Source organism: Alligator sinensis, unplaced genomic scaffold (genome assembly GCF_000455745.1).
Source record: "Alligator sinensis unplaced genomic scaffold, ASM45574v1 scaffold487_1, whole genome shotgun sequence".
Taxonomy (NCBI): domain Eukaryota; kingdom Metazoa; phylum Chordata; order Crocodylia; family Alligatoridae; genus Alligator; species Alligator sinensis.
Genome location: NW_005842301.1, coordinates 763,074 through 781,407, shown reverse-complemented (window position 1 = coordinate 781,407; position 18,334 = coordinate 763,074). Strand labels below are relative to the sequence as shown.

The following is an 18,334-nucleotide window of genomic DNA, read 5'->3' as shown; positions in this document are numbered from 1 at the left end:
AAAGTTTAAATATATAAAAATGGAATAGGGATTATAACTTCTAATTATATACTATTTCAGACAATATATTCATGTAACCTTTTTAGAAAAGTTTTATAAATAGGTTATAACAGGCCATGGATTATATTAAGGGCCCAATGTTATGGGGTTCCCAGAGGCTTCTCTATAAATTAGTAAAGATTAAAGAAAACCACTCAAGCCAATGGACCCAGTGTTCAGTCCAGAAGATCTCATTAAGCATCTCTGCTTAGTTTCACTTTTCAAACTGTGAATTTGTGCCTCTTGAGTTAACATCCTTGTTAACAGCAGTATATGGAGATGAGAGATAACAAACCTGATTTACCTACCCATCAGCTCTATTTTCTCTCTGCAAATATTTTAAGTTTCTCATGTTGACCTGGCTGAAATAGTCTATTTAATTTTTGTTAAAAACACATTTCATATTTATAACTAAAATAGTTAAAAATTCAAAAATACATGTATTTGTTTTGTTAAAATAATTATATATATTTGTTGTTGAAGAAAAATATTCAAGATATAAGCTTGTCGTTTTAGTTAAAAAAACAACAGACATTTAAATTGTTTTATTTGTGATGGTTGTTGTTGTCCTCATAATACAGTGTGGTAAAAATATCCCCCAAATACCCATGATTAATCTAGTGAATTGGCGATTGTTTACCTCCCAGTGACTTCACAAGTATCTGCTTCAATTAGCTTTGATAAATAAAATAACCAAATCATAATTCAGTTTTCTGCTGTATCTGCAAAATTAATCTGATAAAATATCAAAATAAATCACTGCTTTAAAATGTATGGCATGTACTTTCTAAAAATGAAACTTGCATCCATCTCTGAGTTGTGAATAGTATTAAGGTCATATCAAACAAAAATGCACTTTTTGTAGAAAACAATAATTAAATTGAGGCTTCCTGACCAGTGATTTAAATCATGATTTAAATTGATTTGATTTAAATAAAATCCACTCTCCACTAGCCACACAGATATTCCATAACATACGTGGACATATTTTGTGACTCATCCATATGGCACCATAATTTGCAAGTATAGCACCCTGAAGCCAATACTGACAAGCAGCTGATTGTCAGCATTGGCATTGGGGTGAGGGTTGGTCTTGGGACCTGAATAGCCCCAGTGCCAAATTCTGAAAGTGGGCTGCTGGGGAAGCAAATTGCAGGGTTGGGGGAGTAGAGGTTCCAAGAGGTTCCCTCTGCTGGGATCTTGAAAATACCTCTGCCTAACAGTCTTTCTGAGGGGGCTGTAGGGCAAGATATTTCAAAGTGCCAGGTTGTGGGGAACTCTGGGTCTCCCCATGAACCAGAAGATTGACTGCTTTGCCCTGCAGCTCCCTGGTGCTGCAGAGCAAGGAAGGCATTTCAGACATTGTAGCCACAGGGACTACAGCTCCTACAGGAGCCACAGCTCCTGTATTGAGGAGATGCTTCCAGAGTTCCCATATGCCAGGGATATCTAGAAACCAGGTGGGTAGCTGGATTGCATACATGGTTTTTAAAAGTCCTGGTATACCAGGACCCTTGGGTTGGGGAGCCTCTCCTTGATTCAGGGGTCCTTATACACTGGGAACTTTTTAAAACTACATGTGCAGTCCAGCTGCCTTTGTTTTTAGAAGTCTATCAGGCCCCGGGTTCCTCTATCCCAGAGTCCCAGCAGAGAGTTCATGTTTTCCAGGTTCAAGACTGGGGAGAGTCAATAGATTCCTTCCTTCCAGCACTTGCAAACCCATGCCTCAGGTTCCCTGCTGGTCGTGGTGTGATTGGGATCTGGTGTGGTATGGCAGGAGGCACAATTGTTGGATCAGCGGTTAGATCCAATTGCACCATTAAGTGCAGCCCCCTCCCCAGTGAAACTAACATTCCTACTATTGCTACCACATTTTGATGGCAGTATGCATTGGGAAAAATAAAAATTAGGTGACATCAGGTATAGCATATCTCCTTATTGCATGTGTGGCTGGCGTTCTGTCTTACTGTGACATCAGTTGGACAGTTCACATCTTTAAAGTCTTTGGACAATGGAAGACTAAAGTTGTACTAATCTGGAATCTTCAAATGATATTTTTGGGGGTTTTTTTGTTATTGCCTTTTTTTGGTCTTCTCATGTGAGCATGAACCAGAAATATAGGCATTTGAGAATACTTAAATTGCTTTCTAGGTCAACCTAGAAAATGGTTTGAAACACCTTTTTTTTTCATTTCCAGGCCCTGCTTCAAGTAGGACAAATAATTCAAAGATCATTGAAGATGGATAACTTTGGGTTTCTTAAGTTACATATACAGATAGAAGGCCAGGTTCTGCTATTTTTGTCCATTAGCTAATCTTGTTAATGTTGCTTGAGTCGCTTGAAGAGGGCAGCGTACCTCAGCATGTGTACCATTATATAAATTTGGCCCTTGCTATCTGAAATTCTCTTTGATACTCCTTAAATTTCTCATGACTTCTGTCTTTGTTTTAGATTCTCTCCTGATGGATGCCTAATAGTATCTGCTAGTGATGATAAAACTGTCAAACTTTGGGATAAGACCAGCAGAGAATGTATACATTCTTTTTGTGAGCATGGGGGGTAAGTATCGAGGCAATGCACATCAACTTAGGACTTCCAGACTACTTCCTTTACAGCAGGTACAATCATGACTAATTGTACAGTCATGTAGGTTTAATCTTCATTAAAGTGATGCCTTTTTTTCAGCAGTTGTTCCTTTCTGGCCCCTTGCACTTGAAAATTACATAAATGCTAGTTTACACCAAGTGGATTTCTTTGCCACCCACTTTCTGTAATGTGTGTTGGGAGGCCACACATTCTGTAATGTGTTTTGGGAGGTGTGACAGGTGGCTAAAATGATTTTGAAAACATGGTGTACTGTATCCAAATTGTTGCTGCGACGAAGAAATGGATTTCATTGTAATTGGTCTTTATTTCTAGAGAACCCAAAGTGATCAGAATCTTGCTTCCTTTTCTTTTCTTTGGTAAAACTTTCTTTTAAATTCATGCTTTTCACTGGCTTAAAGTAAGTTGTCACTGAATCTGAGTGTAGCAGGACACTAAGGTGCCTGCTACAGAGAGTGCCCGGAGGGCTCCTCAGGTGCTGGTTGCCAGGGCAACGGGAGGCAGCAAACGACCCACACCTGCCAGCGATCAGCTGGCTATAAAGGGGCAAGGCCTGGCTCTTATGGAGGGGGAGCTGAGGCCGCAGGCAGTTTTTCCCTACCGGCATCTAAGACAGAAGGAGCTCCCTGCCAGCAGCCAGAGAGAGAGAAGCTCCTGGAGCAATGATGCGAGGAGAAGCCTGACTGCAGGTACCGCTAGCAGGGTAAAGGGTAGCAGCTCCAAGATGTCTGAGCAATGTCGTTACTGCCAGGTGGCTTAGGTTTAAGTTGTAGCCAAGAGGCTTGAGTTTATGTTGCAGTTTAACACCGGTGGTTTGGGTGAGGCTATAAGGGGATGGAGGAGGCCTCATAGGGGACTCACGGTAAAGTGAGGACCCCAGTCCCAGTGAGGGCATGGAGTTCAGGGGTACAGACCCCAGCTCCAGAGCTCAGCCCTGTGAGAGGGCAACCTTGCAGAGGGGAGAGCTCAGCCCGGTGAGAGGGCAACCTTGCAGAGAAGGCCCCAGTGTGGGCCCAGAGAGCCCCAGGAGAGGGGCAACCTTGCAGAGAAGGCCCCAGTGTGAGCCCGGAGAGCCCCAGGAGAGGGGCAGCCTTGCAGAGAAGCCCCCAGTGTGGGCCCAGAGAGCCCCAGGAGAGGGGCAGCATTACGGAGAAGCCCCCAGTGTGGGCCCGGAGAGCCCCAGGAGAGGGGCAGCATTACAGAGAAGCCCCCAGTGAGGGCACGGAGAGCCCCAGTGAGAAGGGCAGTAGTACGGAGAAGGCCCTAGTGAGAAGGGTGGCATACAGAGAAGGCCCGCAAGGCTTAGATACGCAGGACACCCGGCGCAGGAGAACTGTGGCCAAGTGGAGGAGAGGTAGCCTCCCTATAAAAACACATATCATCAAAGTCGTGGCGGGCGAGAATAGGAGGGTGCAAGTCCGAAGCTTGGCGCAGAGGAGGTGGCAAGGACCAGCACGGCGACCCTGCCGTCCCTCCTGTTACACTGAGTTTGGAATCCGTTCTTTTTAGATTTTCATAGTATTATTTGACACATTCCTTTTAATATATACTATTTACACAGGTATCTTTATTTGGGGTAGCCTGAAACAGTCCTTAGAATTTAGAATCATTACATATATTATCTCCATTGTGCCTTGGTATGGTGTTTTTTCAAAAACCTTTCAGTACACATTTTCTTTAAAATGCTGATCTGAGAATGCTTGGCTTCCTAAGCATTCATTAATACATGATGGGCTGAAATGAAACATGAGGACGGGGTGAGCAGAATATGGCCCCAGAGCCTGATTTGGCCCGCCAATGGATTTCTTGGTCCACAGGTAGGCAGCCACCAACTCATGGGATCTGGCCCTTGGGTGGCTGGCAGATCTAATTGCCATATGGTGCTGGGCAGGTGGCCTTCCGCCATGCAGAGCAAGTAGGCAGGACTGTTTCCACTCAGTGCTGATGCAGTGGTGTCAGCTATGGACCCGGGCAGATGCCCCAATCCCCACCTGGAACCTGTGGGGTGCATCCATAGCTGACACTGGCACCTGCCCAAGGTTGCTTCTGCTGGATTGGGCAGGTGGTAGCATAAGTTGCAGACAGGGCTGACAGGTTCCAGGTGGGGATTGGAATTGGGGCATGCTACAGCTCCAGGTGTGGAGGGAGAGAGAGAAAAAATCGTGGCATGCTATAGCTCCAGGGAGGGAGGGGCAGGGGGAGAGAGATGGGGCCCTTGACAGGACCCCAAAACTGATTTAAGCCAAAATAATTTCCCACACTTGCACTAGTATGATTCATTTTCTGTATTTGATTTTTTTCTTTGCAACTCTTCCTACGCTGTTACAGAAGGACCTTTTGATCCTCTAATGTACTTTTATAATTCTGTAAGTGGCCTGCTAGACCATTGAATCTAGTTCTGCTCTTTACAAGCAATAATTTACCCAAGGTGCCCTCAAATATAATATTTCAAACAAGTACAAGACATCTTACACAAAGCATCTAAGTACACCTATAACACACTATCAGTAAAAAGCAAAGGAGACACTGGCACTGCAAATGCTTTGCTGCTGAAATAATAGAGAAGTTGTTTGTCCTTATGGGCACCTATCCACTTGACAGACCTCTGCTCCAACATATTCTAATGAGTACACGCCAAATAGGGCATTAAACTGAGATCACCAGAGGATGGGCCAACAACTAGTACAAGCCCAAGAAATGGCAACCGTGCAACCAGCGTACCAGGGAACAATAGGAAGCATGCTCTGAGACCATCTAGAAGTCAGGTTTTTCTGCAGCCCACCAGGAGCCTACGGCCTCCAATGGCAGGGTTAGTTGCTTGTACACGAATGCCAGGAACATGGGGAACAAGCAGGAGGAACTGGCCCTCCTGCAAACCAACAAGCAATATGATCTCATTGGGATTACAGAGACCTGGTGGGACTCCACCTATGATTGGACCACAGGTATAGAAGGCTACACCCTGCATAGAATGGATTGTGTTGGGAAGAAGAATGGGGGAGTTGCTGTCTACTTGAAGGAACATCACACTTCCCTAGAAACAGAGATTGGCAACAAAGAAGGGTGACTTGAGACCCTCTGGGGGAGCATGGGGAATGGGATTTGACTATAGGAGTTTACTGCAGACCTCCAAACCAAGATGAAGAGCTTGACCAGGAATTCTCTAGAAAACTGGCAGAGGCTGCAGACTCTTGGAGCATGGTCATCATGGATGACTTCAACTACCCAGGCATCTTGTGGGATGAACACACAGAACTTTCTCACTTGCATTGAAGAGCTCTATCTGATTCAAGAAGTCTACAGGCTGGCCAGGGGTAAGGCACTCCTAGACTTGGTTCTGGCCAAAGGGGACAATCCAGTGAGCAACCTGAGGAAACTGGGCGACAGTGACCATGAGATGATCACTTTCTCCATGCACCGTGAGACAGGAAAATTAGTCAGAAGGGTAGAAATCCTTGATTTTAGGAAAGCTGACTTCCACAAGCTTAGGAGATTGGTTGGCAAGGCCCTGCAGGACCATGGTCCAGTGAGGAAGGGAGTACAAGAAGAATGGTCGTTCCTCAAGGAAGCAATCTTAGGACCACAAAGGAAGTCCATTTCTTTTCATAAAAGCATCAAAAGGGCTGTGACCCCCTTGCCTCAATAGGGAAGTCATGGACCTCCTGAAATGAAAAGGAGAAGCTTACAAGGGATGGAAGTCGGTAATAACCACCAAAGAGGAGTACTCAACAATAGCCTGCACCTTTAGGAAGCAGATTAGGAAATCAAACGCACAAACCAAATATAAATTGCCAACTGGAGTCAAGGACAACAAAAAGTCCTTCTTAGATGTGTTAGGAAGTCAGAGGAAAAAATAAGGGGAAAAGGGCCCCCAATGAACTAAATGGGACAGCTGATAACTGACACTCAGGACAAAACCAAACTCCTAAATGAATACTTTGTGTCAATATTCCACCAGTCCAAGGGTGTTAGCTGCCTTGACAGGTTAAAGAATGATCTAGGTGTGGGTGATCACCCTCTCATAGTTGGCTAAGATCTTGTGGGGGAGCACCTAGAGAGGCTGAATATCTACAAGTCAGCAGATCCGGTTGAACTATACCCGAGAGTTAAAAGAACTAGCCGGCATCATCACACAACCTATGGCAAAGCTATTTGAAAACGCATGGTGCCCGGGAGAGGTCCCAGAAGACTTGGAAGACGGTCACTGTTGTTCCTATCTTTAAGAAAGGGAGAAAGGAGGCCCCAGGGAATTACAGGCCAGTCAGTTTGACCTCAATCCCTGGTAAAATCTTGGAAAAAATTATTAAATAATCTATTATTGATAGGCTAACAGAAGGCAGTATTCTAAAGGACAGCCAACATGGCTTTGTGGGCAGGTCATGCCTGACCAACCTCATTTCCTTCTGCAGTCAGGTAACTTGCCACCTGAAGAGGGGAAATGAAGTTCATGTCATATACTTGGACTTCAAAAAGATCTTCGATTTAGTTTCCCATGATGTCCTTATAGTAAAAGTGAGAAAATGCGGCCTTGACTACTTTATGGTCCAGTGGCTAGGTAACTGACTCCGTGGTAGGCTTCGGAGAGTATTAATAGATGGAACTGAGTCATCATGGTAGAAGGTGACCAGTGGTGTCCCTCAGGGTTCAGTACTTGGGTCAATGCTTTTTAACATGTTTATCAATTATTTGGATTCGGGTATTAAAAGTGAACTGGCAAACTTTGTGGAGAACACCAAATTATGGGGGTGTGGTCATGGTTGAGGACAGGCTGGGGATACAGGCTGACCCGGACAGGCTTGAGAGGTGGGCAGATCTCAACCTGATGATGTTTTATACTGAGAAATGTAAAGTGCTCCATTTGGAGAGAAATAATCCACAACACACTTACTGGCTTTGCAGTGCTGCGTTTGCCAGCAGAACTGAAAGAGATCTGGGGGTGGTGATAGACCACAGAATGAACATGAGCCACCAATGTGATGCCATAGCTGGCAGACAGAATCAAACACTGGCATACATCTACTGATGCATCTTGAGCAAGACTAAGGATGTCATTCTGTTCTATTCGGACTTGGTGAGACTGCAGCTGAAGTACTGTGTCCAGTTCTGGACGCTGCACTTTAGCAAGGATGTGGTGAAGCTCAGGAGAGTCCAAAGGAGGGCCATGCGTATGATTAGAGGAGGTCTGGAGAACAGGTCATATTGGTGGTGGCAGCAGTCCCTTGGAGTCGAGGATGATGTCCGTCAGGCTTGATGGGTCCTCAGGTGATTGAGGAGCCCATTTCTGGATGCACACATTCTTCGGCAGGGGGGGCCGTGTTGTTGCGTGGGGGAGTGGGATTCGCAGTCCCGGGTTGGTCTCCTTCTCCTTCCTCCGCTGCCACAACTCCACCTCAGTATCAAGTCATTGGGCCTCAAAGTGGTGTGCACCTTGATGGACCAAGTGGTGCCACACAGAATGGTCAGCAGCTTGCTCCTCCCAGCTGTTAGTGTTGATGCCTCCATGCTTGAGGATGACCTTGAGCGTGTCTTGGTACTGTTTCTTTTGGCCACCTTTTGAGCACTGGCCAATAGAGAGCTGGGAAAAAAGAATCTGGCAAGGGAGGCCATTCTTGGACATCTGGACGCAATGGCCCATCCATCAGAGTTGATTTCTCGAGAGCAAGGCTTCAGTGTTGGTGGACGCAGCTTCATGGAGGATGCTTGCACTGGTCCAGCAGTCCTTTCATTTGATCCCCAGGATTAAACGCGAGCATTGCTGGTGAAAGGTCTCTAGGATCTTAATGTGGGTGGTGTTGGTAGATGGTCCAGTTTGCACTGCAGTAGAGGAGGGTGGTCAGCATGACAGCCTTGTAAACCAGGACCTTTGTCGACTTCCAAAGGTCTCTATTTTTGAAGACGCATTGTCACAGATTGAAGAAGTTGACCAGGTGCTGGACTTCTTCATCGATGGTAACCCATTGAGAGAGGTGGCTGCTGAGATACAGAAAGTGCTCCATGTACTCTAGAGCCTCCTTGTCCATGTAGATAGTGTGAGGGATGTTCAGCTGGCCTGGGGAGGGTTGGTGAAGAACCTTCATCTTGGCGACTTTCAAGGACAGGCTGAGTCTCTTATATGAATCTTTGAAAAGATCTAAGGTCATTTGCACATCCTGTGCAGAGTGAGCCATCACGCAGCAATCATCGCAAACTGAAGGTCATGGATGTCCTTGGTGGTGAGTTTCATTTTTGCCTGGAAGCACCCAAGATTGAAAAGTTTCCCATCCAGTTGATACTGGATACTGATGCCGGATGGTAGATCATCTCAGATGAGGTGGATGATGATGGTCAGGTAGATGGTGAGCAGGGTGGGGGCGATCACACGACCTTGTTTGAACCCGATCCGGATGCAGAAGGCATTGGTTTCAGATCTTCCACTCAGGACAGTGGTGGTCACATCATCATGCAGGAGCTTCAGCACAGTGACAAGCTTCAGCAGGCAGCCAAGGCATTGAAGGATGGTCCACAGCGCTTCACGATTTAAGGAACTGAATGCCTTGGTCAGGTAATGATGGTGAGGAACAGTTTTTGATTTTGCTCCTGACATTTTTATTGGATCTGCCTGGCAACGAAAACCATGTCCGCAGTGTCCCGGGATGGTTGGAAGCCGCGCTGGGTTTCTGTAAGGATGACTTCGGCAACAGGATGAAGGTGGTTCAGGAGGATACGGGCCAGGATTTTACCCGCAATGAACAGTAGGGAAATCCTCTTGTAGTTCCCACAGTCAGATTTGTCTCCCTTCTTGTAGATGGTCATGATGATCGCGTTCTTGAGATCCCTGGGCATGTCCTCTTCATCCCAAAGGCAGAGGATAAGCTGCTGGAGTTGTGATACGAGTCGAAAGTCACCAGCATGGTAGACTTCTGTGGGTATACCATCTGGCCGTCAGGCTTCGTTGGTTTTTATCTGTTGGATGGCCCGCTTCAGCTCTCCGATGGTTGGTGGATCACCAAGAGAATCCACCGCAGGGCATTGCAGGACAGCTTGGAGGGTCTCCTCTGATACGGTGGACTCCCAGTTAAGGAGGAATTCGAAATGCTTCTTCCAATGCAGATGGATGGCATCATCGTCCTTGAGGAGCCAGCTGTCCTGTGATTGGAGGGGGTTTTGTCCAATAGAGCGAGGTCCATAGGTTGTCTTGTTAGCCTGGGAGAAGTTACACATGTCATTTTGATCGGCGTAGCCCTGGATCACGCGTGCCTTCTCCACCCACCAGTTGTTCTTCGTGTCATGGATGCATCACTGGACCTCAGCCTTCAGCTGGTGGTACACTTCCGTCTTTCACCAAGTTCATGGATGGCTTTGCCAGGCGACGAAGGCTGCACGCTTCCACTCACGGAGATTGTGGACCTGAGTGTCATTGGCACCAAAACCAGTCCTGGTTCCATCACGGTGTGAACCCAACAGTCCAGGAACAGGCGTCTCGGACAGCAGATATGAGTTGCTCCCAGTGTGCCTGGATGGAGAGATCATCAGCAGTAGGGACTTGCTTCAGTGCACTATACAATTTGGCCTAGAACTCCTTCTGCTGTCCAGGGTACTTCAGAGCTTTGAAGTTCAGCCGTCTCTGGGTGGTCTTCTGGGTCTTCCGGTGTCTTGGTGCCAGGCGGATGTTGATCACTGAGTGCACAAGTTGGTGGTCTGTCCAGCAGTCTTCATGGCCCTTGTGACTCGCACGTCCCTCAAGTGTCTACCTTGGACGATGATGTAGTCCAAGAAGTGCCAGTGCTCTGAACTCAGATGCCTCCATGTGGTCTTGAGCTGGTCTTTCTGGTGGAAGATAGTGTTTGTCACGACCAGGCCGTATTGGGCACATTTGGTCAGGAGCAGAATACCGTTGGCATTGGCCTTCCCTGCACCATTCTTGCCGATGGTTCCACTCCAGATTTCGTGATCACATCCAACCCGGGTGTTGAAGTCGCCCGGGAGAATGACCTTGTCATGCCTGGGGATGGAGGCAAGAGTGTTGTCGAGATCAGAGTAGAACTTTTCCTTGACTTCCTCATTGGAATCCAGAGTTGAAGTGTATGCGCTGACGACAGTGGCACGTTGGCTTTGGCTGAGGTGCAGGTGAAGGGTCATCAGCTTTTCATTGGCATTCAAAAGGAGTTCAGGGAGCACGTCAGTGATCTTGTTCCTGATGGCAAAACCAACTCTGTGCATATGGGGGTCGCGGTCTGGTTTCTCTTTCCAGAAGAAGGTGTACCCTCCACTGACCTCCCTCAGCTGTCCCTCCCCGGCAAGCTGGGTTTTGCTGAGAGCAGAAATGTTGATGTTGTGCCTTGCTAGCTCCCGAGCCACGATGGCAGTTCGTCTTTCTGGGCGATCGCTCTTTGGGCTGTTGATGAGCGTTCTCACATTCCAGGTTCCAAAGTTTAGCATTTTCTTATTTCAACCACAGGAATGGTGATCCCGCTGGGCGTGGTTTCCCAGCCAGGAGAGAGGGGGTAGCCTATTTTGGGAGCACCTTTTCTAGCCCCCTCCCCATCAGGGTGAGAAGAGTGTATCCTAAAAAGGACTGCTCAGTTGCGGATGCAGTTGCTGAAGGACACTACTGTCCAGACACAGGTGCCCGATGACCATTGCACATCCGCCTCCTGTGTGCAGATTCTTGGCTGGGGCCTCCAGATATCACAGTCCTGCCCCCGTTGCCAATCCTTCATCGCCACAGGCCTTTTGGACCTGACAGAAGCCTGCATGTTTAGCGTGGGGACTCCAGTGCGCAGTTGGGCCCACACAGTCTTGGCAGTTGGTGGCCAGGTTTAGTGGCACAAGATCAGCATTACTGAAGTTTTTCTTATTTTGTCCTCTTCCAGGAAGGGAAGGTATGAGATATCTAATGTAATATTATTGGAAGGAACTCATCCTTGTCTTTGACAAGTCATTTTTAATCTGTTGTTCTTCATAGGTTTGTGAATCATGTGGATTTTCATCCAAGTGGTACGTGCATTGCTGCAGCTGGTACAGACAACACAGTGAAAGTGTGGGATGTTAGGATGAATAGACTTCTACAGCATTATCAAGGCAAGTTACTGATTTCTGATAGTCATATTTTCATCTATAATGTTTTACCTAAAAATATAATGGCCAGGTAGTAGGGGTGTGCAATATGGACCCTATTCAATTCGGATTCGGCCCGAATCGGGGACAGTGATTCAATTGGTTTATTTGGATCACTGTCCCTGAGTTGATTTGGCTGAATCTGAATCTTCAGATACGATGCTGATTCAGAGAATCGGCAATTCGGACATAGACACAGCTTTAAAAGTTTTGGGGGTTTTTTTTCTACATACCTTGAGTTACCAGCACAGTTTGTGAACACTGCAATGGTGGGGCGCATGGAGCATCTCACAGGAGTGCGGGGGGTGGACCTCCACATGCTCAGTGGCAAACCCAGAAGTGGTCTAGAAGTACTTCGGGTCTGTCGGGGAGCACGCAGGGGAGCCCCCTTGTGCCCTCCTGGCTCAGTGATTGGTTGTGAGGGGACCCCAGGTGCCCCCAGACCCAGGAGGCACCAGTCATTGAGCCAGAGGGGTGGGGGGATGGGTCCCCAGCGCACTCCTGACAGACCTGGAAGCAGACCAGAAGTGCTTCTGGTCCACTTCCAGGTCTGCTGCTGAGCGCGCTGGGGAGCCCCCTGCACTTCTGTGGGACACTCCATACACCCCACCATCGCAGCAGTCATGAGCCGCCTGTTATCTAGAGGTATATAGAAAAAACATTTAAAGCTGTGTCTGAATCGCTGAATCTTTCCAACTCGATTTGGAGGGTTCCGATTCGATTTGGAGAGATTTAAAGGTCCTCTGATTCAACTGAGAGATTCGGCCACCGAATTGATCCAAATCTTCGCTGAATTGAATCGGGGACTGGAGCTTTGCACAGCCCTACCAGGTATAAAAGCAGAAGAAATGAAACTGTAGTAAGTTTTAGCTCACGTGACAAGTACTGGTCAGAAGTTGCCAGCTCTAAATTTAATTGTTGACAAATCTGGATTTATATAACTGTCTTTTCAAACAATACTTCCAAATGTATGCATCTACTAGCAAATTGCCCCCTCCCTCCCCCTCGTTCAGGTCCAGTCCTGCTCCACCTCCCTCCTCCTGGTTCTGACCCTGTCCCCTCTTCCCCTCCCCCCTAGTTCGGGTCCGATCCTGCTATGGGATCCTTCTTTAGCTAGCCCCACCGCTTTTAAAGTGTTCTTCCATATATACATATATATATTTATTTATTACAAATAAATGTATTTATTTATTTTTTGCCTCTGTGGAGGTGGGGCAGAGGGAACTGCTGCACTGGAGGCTGCAGGAGGAGGTGGAGCCAGCGGAAGGACTCCCTTTTTAACTCAGCTGGCCCTGCCAGCCCAGCCCATGCAGCCAATCGGTGCATGCGGAGCTGGGCAAAGGCATTACAGACAGACAGACTAAGCCTTTTATTATATTAGAATTTACTTTAAATTAGATTGGGAGAATTAAATTCTCTTGGTTCCCTATGTTTAGTACAGAATATGCAGCTCTGTATGGCTAGGCCATAACAGCAGAGCTCTGTGATTATCCTTTTAAAAGCATAGGATTGATCATAGAATCACAGAGAAGTAGGGTCCTGAGGTAGGATCATCCCTATCCAAACCATTCTATACAAATCCATAATCTAACCTCTTAGTAAAACTATAGTCAACCCTGATACAACACAAGATGTAGCACCCTTTAAAAACAAAGGAAGGCTTTAAAAACAAACAAACAACCCCCACCACTCTTAGCCTGACACATGGGAGGTAGGGGATTTCCCTCCTAGCCCCATGCAGCAACTAGCAAAGCCCAGGAGCATGGGAAATACTTGTAGTAGAGCATAGGCTATGCCTAGATTATCTCTGATCGGTGGCTGTCCAAACCCTTCTTGAACACCTCCAGTGATGGAGAGTCCACAAGTTGCCCAGGCAGTTTATTCCGCTGCGTCACTGTTCTTCATTGTTAAAAGTTTTGTGGATATCCAGTCAAAACCTACTTTGCTGCAGCTTCAAGCCATTGGTCTACGCCCCACTTTTTCTAGCTAAGAGAGCAAAAGTGGTTTCCCTCTTCTTTTATGGCAGCCCTTCAGGTATGTGAAGACTGCAATTGTGTCTGCTCTTAAGCAACTTTTCCTCAAGGTGAACATGCTTAGCTCCTTTAGCCTTTCCTTGTACAACTTGTTTTCCAAGTCCTTTATCGTATTTGTTGCCTACCTTTGGGCCTGTTCTAACTTCTCCACATCCTCTTAAAATGTGGAGCCCAAAACTGCACATAGTACTGTAGATCAGGCCCAACGAGTGGTGAGTAGAGGGGCACTATGACCTCTCACACCTACTGCTTCTTCGGTGCATCCCAAAACAGCATTTGCCTTCTGTGCAACTGCATCGCAGTGCAGACTCTTATTGAATGTGTTCTACCAAGACTTCAAGTTCTTTCTCTCTCGTACTGCAATCCAGTCAGGGCAGGGGGCACTTGCCACAGAGCTTGCCTAGGTGGTGCGGTCTGCAGTTGCCATGTGGTACCCTGTATGGGGCCGAGCCCCACTTGCTCCTGCCTGCCGGCCCCAACCGCAGCCAATGTGCACGCCCACTCTGCTTGCAGGTGGCTGCTCATCGCAGCAGGTGGGCAGAGTGGGTGGGAGGCAGTTAGAAGTTGGAGCTGGAGCCCCACTTTCTGGGTTAGGAGTTGCCACCTGGTTGCAGCTTCCTTCCCACCCCACCCAGAGTGGTGCAGCATAGGCAGGAGGAGGAGGAGCTACAGGAGGCAGAGGGGCGAAGCAGCACCTAGGTGGCTGCAGCAGTAGTGGCAGCAGCCTCACTGGGAAGCTGTATGAGTTGGCCGGGACTGGGCCAGCAGGTGTGGTCAGGAGCACAGTGCTGGCTGATGTGGATGGGGCTCTGCCCCATGCAGAGTGCCACAGGGGCAGCTGCAGGCCAGATCCAGTAAATTAGTGGGCACCCCATGCAGACCAGATCCAATCAGTTGGTGGGCCAGATCAGGCCTGTGGGTTTTTTTTCCCCCCAACCCTAGTGTAACCCTTAATGTTGGCATTCCAGTTGTAAGAGCTGTCCCACAATGTCTCTGCAATAACAATTAGGTTATAGTTCTTTTCACAGGCTGCAGCTTCCAGCTCTTGTTTATTCCCTGTACTTCTTGCTTTTGTATGTGCATATTGGATGTATTTTGCATTTTGACCCTACTCACTTCCATTTTATAGATTCACAGAAATTTAGGGCTGGAAGGGGTCTTGTCAGGTCCAGCTCCCCTGTTCTGGGCAGGAAAGACTGCTGGGGTCAAATAACCCCAGCAAGGTGTGTGTCAAGTCTCCTTTTGAAGGTCTCCCATTATGATCCATCAGTTCCAAGGACAAGCCTCACTGCATTTGCCTTGGGAATAAAACCCTTCTGTGGAAGAGCTTCTGCAAAGAGAAATTTCCATCTAAGTGGGGAGATCCCATCTGTCATTTGCTAAAGGCTGAAAAAACCCAGCAATGAGCATAGGGCCTCTGCTTGTACTGTGGAGCACACAGCCATTTTGCATCCACCTGTCTTGCCACATGCAGGGAGGGGTCCACTGCCAGGAAACTGGTACCTGGCCAGAGTTAAGGGTATCTGAGGCAGGTGTCGGAGTTGTACTGTGCCCTTCCAACCATGTTACCCCTTTGGTTTTGATAACATGGGCCATTGCAGCATGCAGTCCTTCTCCGTTGTTACTCACTGTGCACCTGTCCCACCCTACTCTGTCCATAATACAGTTATCTACTCTGGACTCTGGTGGTTCAGGCAGTTTTATGGATGCCAATTTTGCCAAAGCATAGTGTATGCCAGTAAGATGCTGCAACTTCAAGCCATTGGTCCAGGCCTTGTCCTCTGCAGCAAGGGATAAAAGGTATTCTAGACAATGGTTCTCAATCTTTTCAGACTGAAAGCACCCCACAGAAAATGCCACGTCTTAATTATAGAAAAATATAGAAGCTGTAGAAAAATAGAGCAATTCTGGTGTTGTCAAGAACTTGGAAAGACCACAATGAGTTGAATGTTGTTAATACCATGTATTCCTATTTGAAACCTCTACGTTTATCTTGCAAATCATGTTTACATACTTAACAGTGCCAACATTGCATAGCACCCTATGACACCCTTGAAAGGATCTCATGGCGTGCCAATCAGGGAAAGCCACTGCACCCTGATTGAGAATCAGTAACTGACAAAACTTCCCTTTTACTTTATTTTCACAAGATCTCAGTTCACCCCTTAATCTTCAGTTCTTTGGGAGCAGTTCTTGTATAACTTGAAAATTTATAATCAGGAGGTACATATAACTTTATATGACTGTAATGGAAAACCTTTATCCATTTTTTTTGCCTTTGCTTATTATAATATATGCTTTTCCCCTCCCTCTCTCTTTTCAGTGCACAGTGCTGTGGTAAACTCTCTTTCCTTTCACCCATCTGGAAACTACCTGATTACTGCCTCCAATGATTCAACTCTGAAAGTTTTGGACTTATTAGAAGGAAGGCTGTTGTACACTCTTCATGGTCACCAGGTAAGAAAAATCTTAATTTTCCCCCTCTTGTTCCAGGATAGATAAAACACAAATGAAGAAATACTGTTGAGTTGAATCTTAGGCTTTGTTTTGTTCAGACAGTAATTCTTTTTTACATTAAATTTGTAACTTTGTCCTCAGGAAAAAAGGATATAATCTTTGGGTGCATGTATGTATGCATGTAAGATAGAGGCAATTTAATAGACTTTGTCTGATGTCTATTGTCAGCAGAAAAACTAATTTTTTGAAGACATTGGACTTCACAAATAAAACAATAATAATTTTAACAACATATTTTCGTTCAGTGTTGGTAAGCTTTTCTCTGTAAGTGCTAGTAAGTGGCGATTGAATATGCAAAATGGACTATTCATGGGTGTGTTTGGAGAAGGTAGAGGGTGTTTGTGTTTAGGTGGCAGGAAGCTTTTCTAGAATGTGTCTGTTTTATTAGCTAAGTTTTATGTGCTATCTTGTTTGATTGTTTGCTAAATGATGCTGATTTGCAGAACTAATTTGTGTATTAGTACTGAAGCTTCTATGTGCTGTTTGTTTGTTTGTTTGTTTTGTTTACTTCTGTTATCGGAATGGTTGGAGATCTTGTGTGCTCTTTTTATTTAAGAGTTTTTACTGGCTGGTAAGTCTGTTACAAGGAAGGGGAGGGGGGGAGGGAAGGGGCGTGGGGGGAGCAAATCGAGGCCCCCATGGTGAGGAAGGAGGGGAGCTGGGGCTGAGGCAGGTGCTGCCCAGCTGGGGTGGGGTGTGAGATGGAGCCACGAGTGGCTTGTCTGGGGGGTGTGGGGAGGGAGAGGGGGTCAGCTCCCATGGCTGTGTGCACCCTCAGGAGAGGCATAGGGAGCGTGTGCCCCCCGGATCTGTACACGGGGCGCAGGCAGGCTGCTGCTGTGGGCTAGGGCTGGGGGCTGCACCAGGCTCTTCCTGGCAGTGGTGGGGCTGGCCCAGGGTTGTGCTTGGGTGGGCGGTGGCGGCACTGAGAGGGGATGCTACGGAGGGACCCACCCTATAGCCCTAGTGTCGCTGCCACCCAACCAGAGCCCATCCTCAGCCCAGCCCCATCGCTGCCAGGAAGAGCCCAGCGCAGCCTGTAGCAACAGCCTGCCATTGCCCCCGTACACTGATCTGGGGGGCATATTCTCCCTATGCCTGCCCCGGGTGTGCACGCGGTGGTGGAAGCCACCCGTCCCTCCCTTCCCATGGCCCCCAGATGAGCTGCTTATGGCTCCATCCCACACCCTACCCTGGCTGGCCAGCTCCTGCCCTAGCCCCCACCCCCCACCTCCCTCACCTTAAGGGCCTCAATCTGTCCCACCCCCACACACCCCTTCATTCCCCTCGCCCCTTTCTTCCCATCAGATTTACCAGCCAGATGCTGCTCTCCGCCAGGCTGCATATTGGCAATCACATCAGTATCGACCGATATGGCTTGTTAACATTCAGCCCAAAAAATCTTTATTGGTGCACCCCTAGAAATTGTACATTTTGTTGCCTTTTTCTAGGTTTTTACAAGTTAAGCTGATTATACCAGTGGCCTTAGTCATCTGCAATCTCTGGAAATCTCATTCAGGGTGAAGTTACATACTGTATTGAGACCATACTAAGGGCACTTAAAATACAAACATTCCCATGTTAAAACTTGTTAATTTGTGCTAAATGCCTTTTGAGCATCTCAAAGTTGCATCATTTCAGGCAAGAGTTAACTCTGGGCTGTGCTACCTAGCTTATGTTAGGGTAATTTTGGTCTGCTCCATGGAGATAAATGAGCAATTTCCAGTCCTCTGGCATCCAAGGATATGTCGTTCCCAACACCACTGGAGACAGTAGATACATGAGTTTAATACAAAGACTCATCAATGCATGGGTGAACTGCCATTCAGGTGTGCAGTGGTATCTCTTATTTCCCCCATGTATTTCACAGACCTCCTGATGTGTGAGTGCTGCTTTCTAGATGCGTCTCTTCTTGGCTTGACTTCCATGTCCCAAGTTTTAATTAATTAAAAATCATATTCTATTATCTGAATTTTCTCAGGTACGAGTTCTAGTCACATTAGTCCTATTTCTTTGCACGGGAGAATTGGGGCAATGTCACCAAT

At 47.0% G+C, this 18,334-nt stretch overlaps 1 protein-coding gene across 2 annotated transcripts in view; it reads left to right on the top strand.

The window, feature by feature from the left end:
• Positions 1-18,334, top strand: part of POC1A (POC1 centriolar protein A) — a 122,880-nt gene that overhangs the window by 11,447 nt on the left and 93,099 nt on the right. For both annotated transcript variants that reach the window (XM_006028262.3, XM_014522096.2), the window contains exons 4-6: positions 2,491-2,598; positions 11,588-11,703; positions 16,096-16,229. In XM_006028262.3, coding sequence (XP_006028324.2) covers positions 2,491-2,598; positions 11,588-11,703; positions 16,096-16,229 — 358 coding nt within the window. The remainder of the gene's footprint in view (positions 1-2,490; positions 2,599-11,587; positions 11,704-16,095; positions 16,230-18,334) is intronic.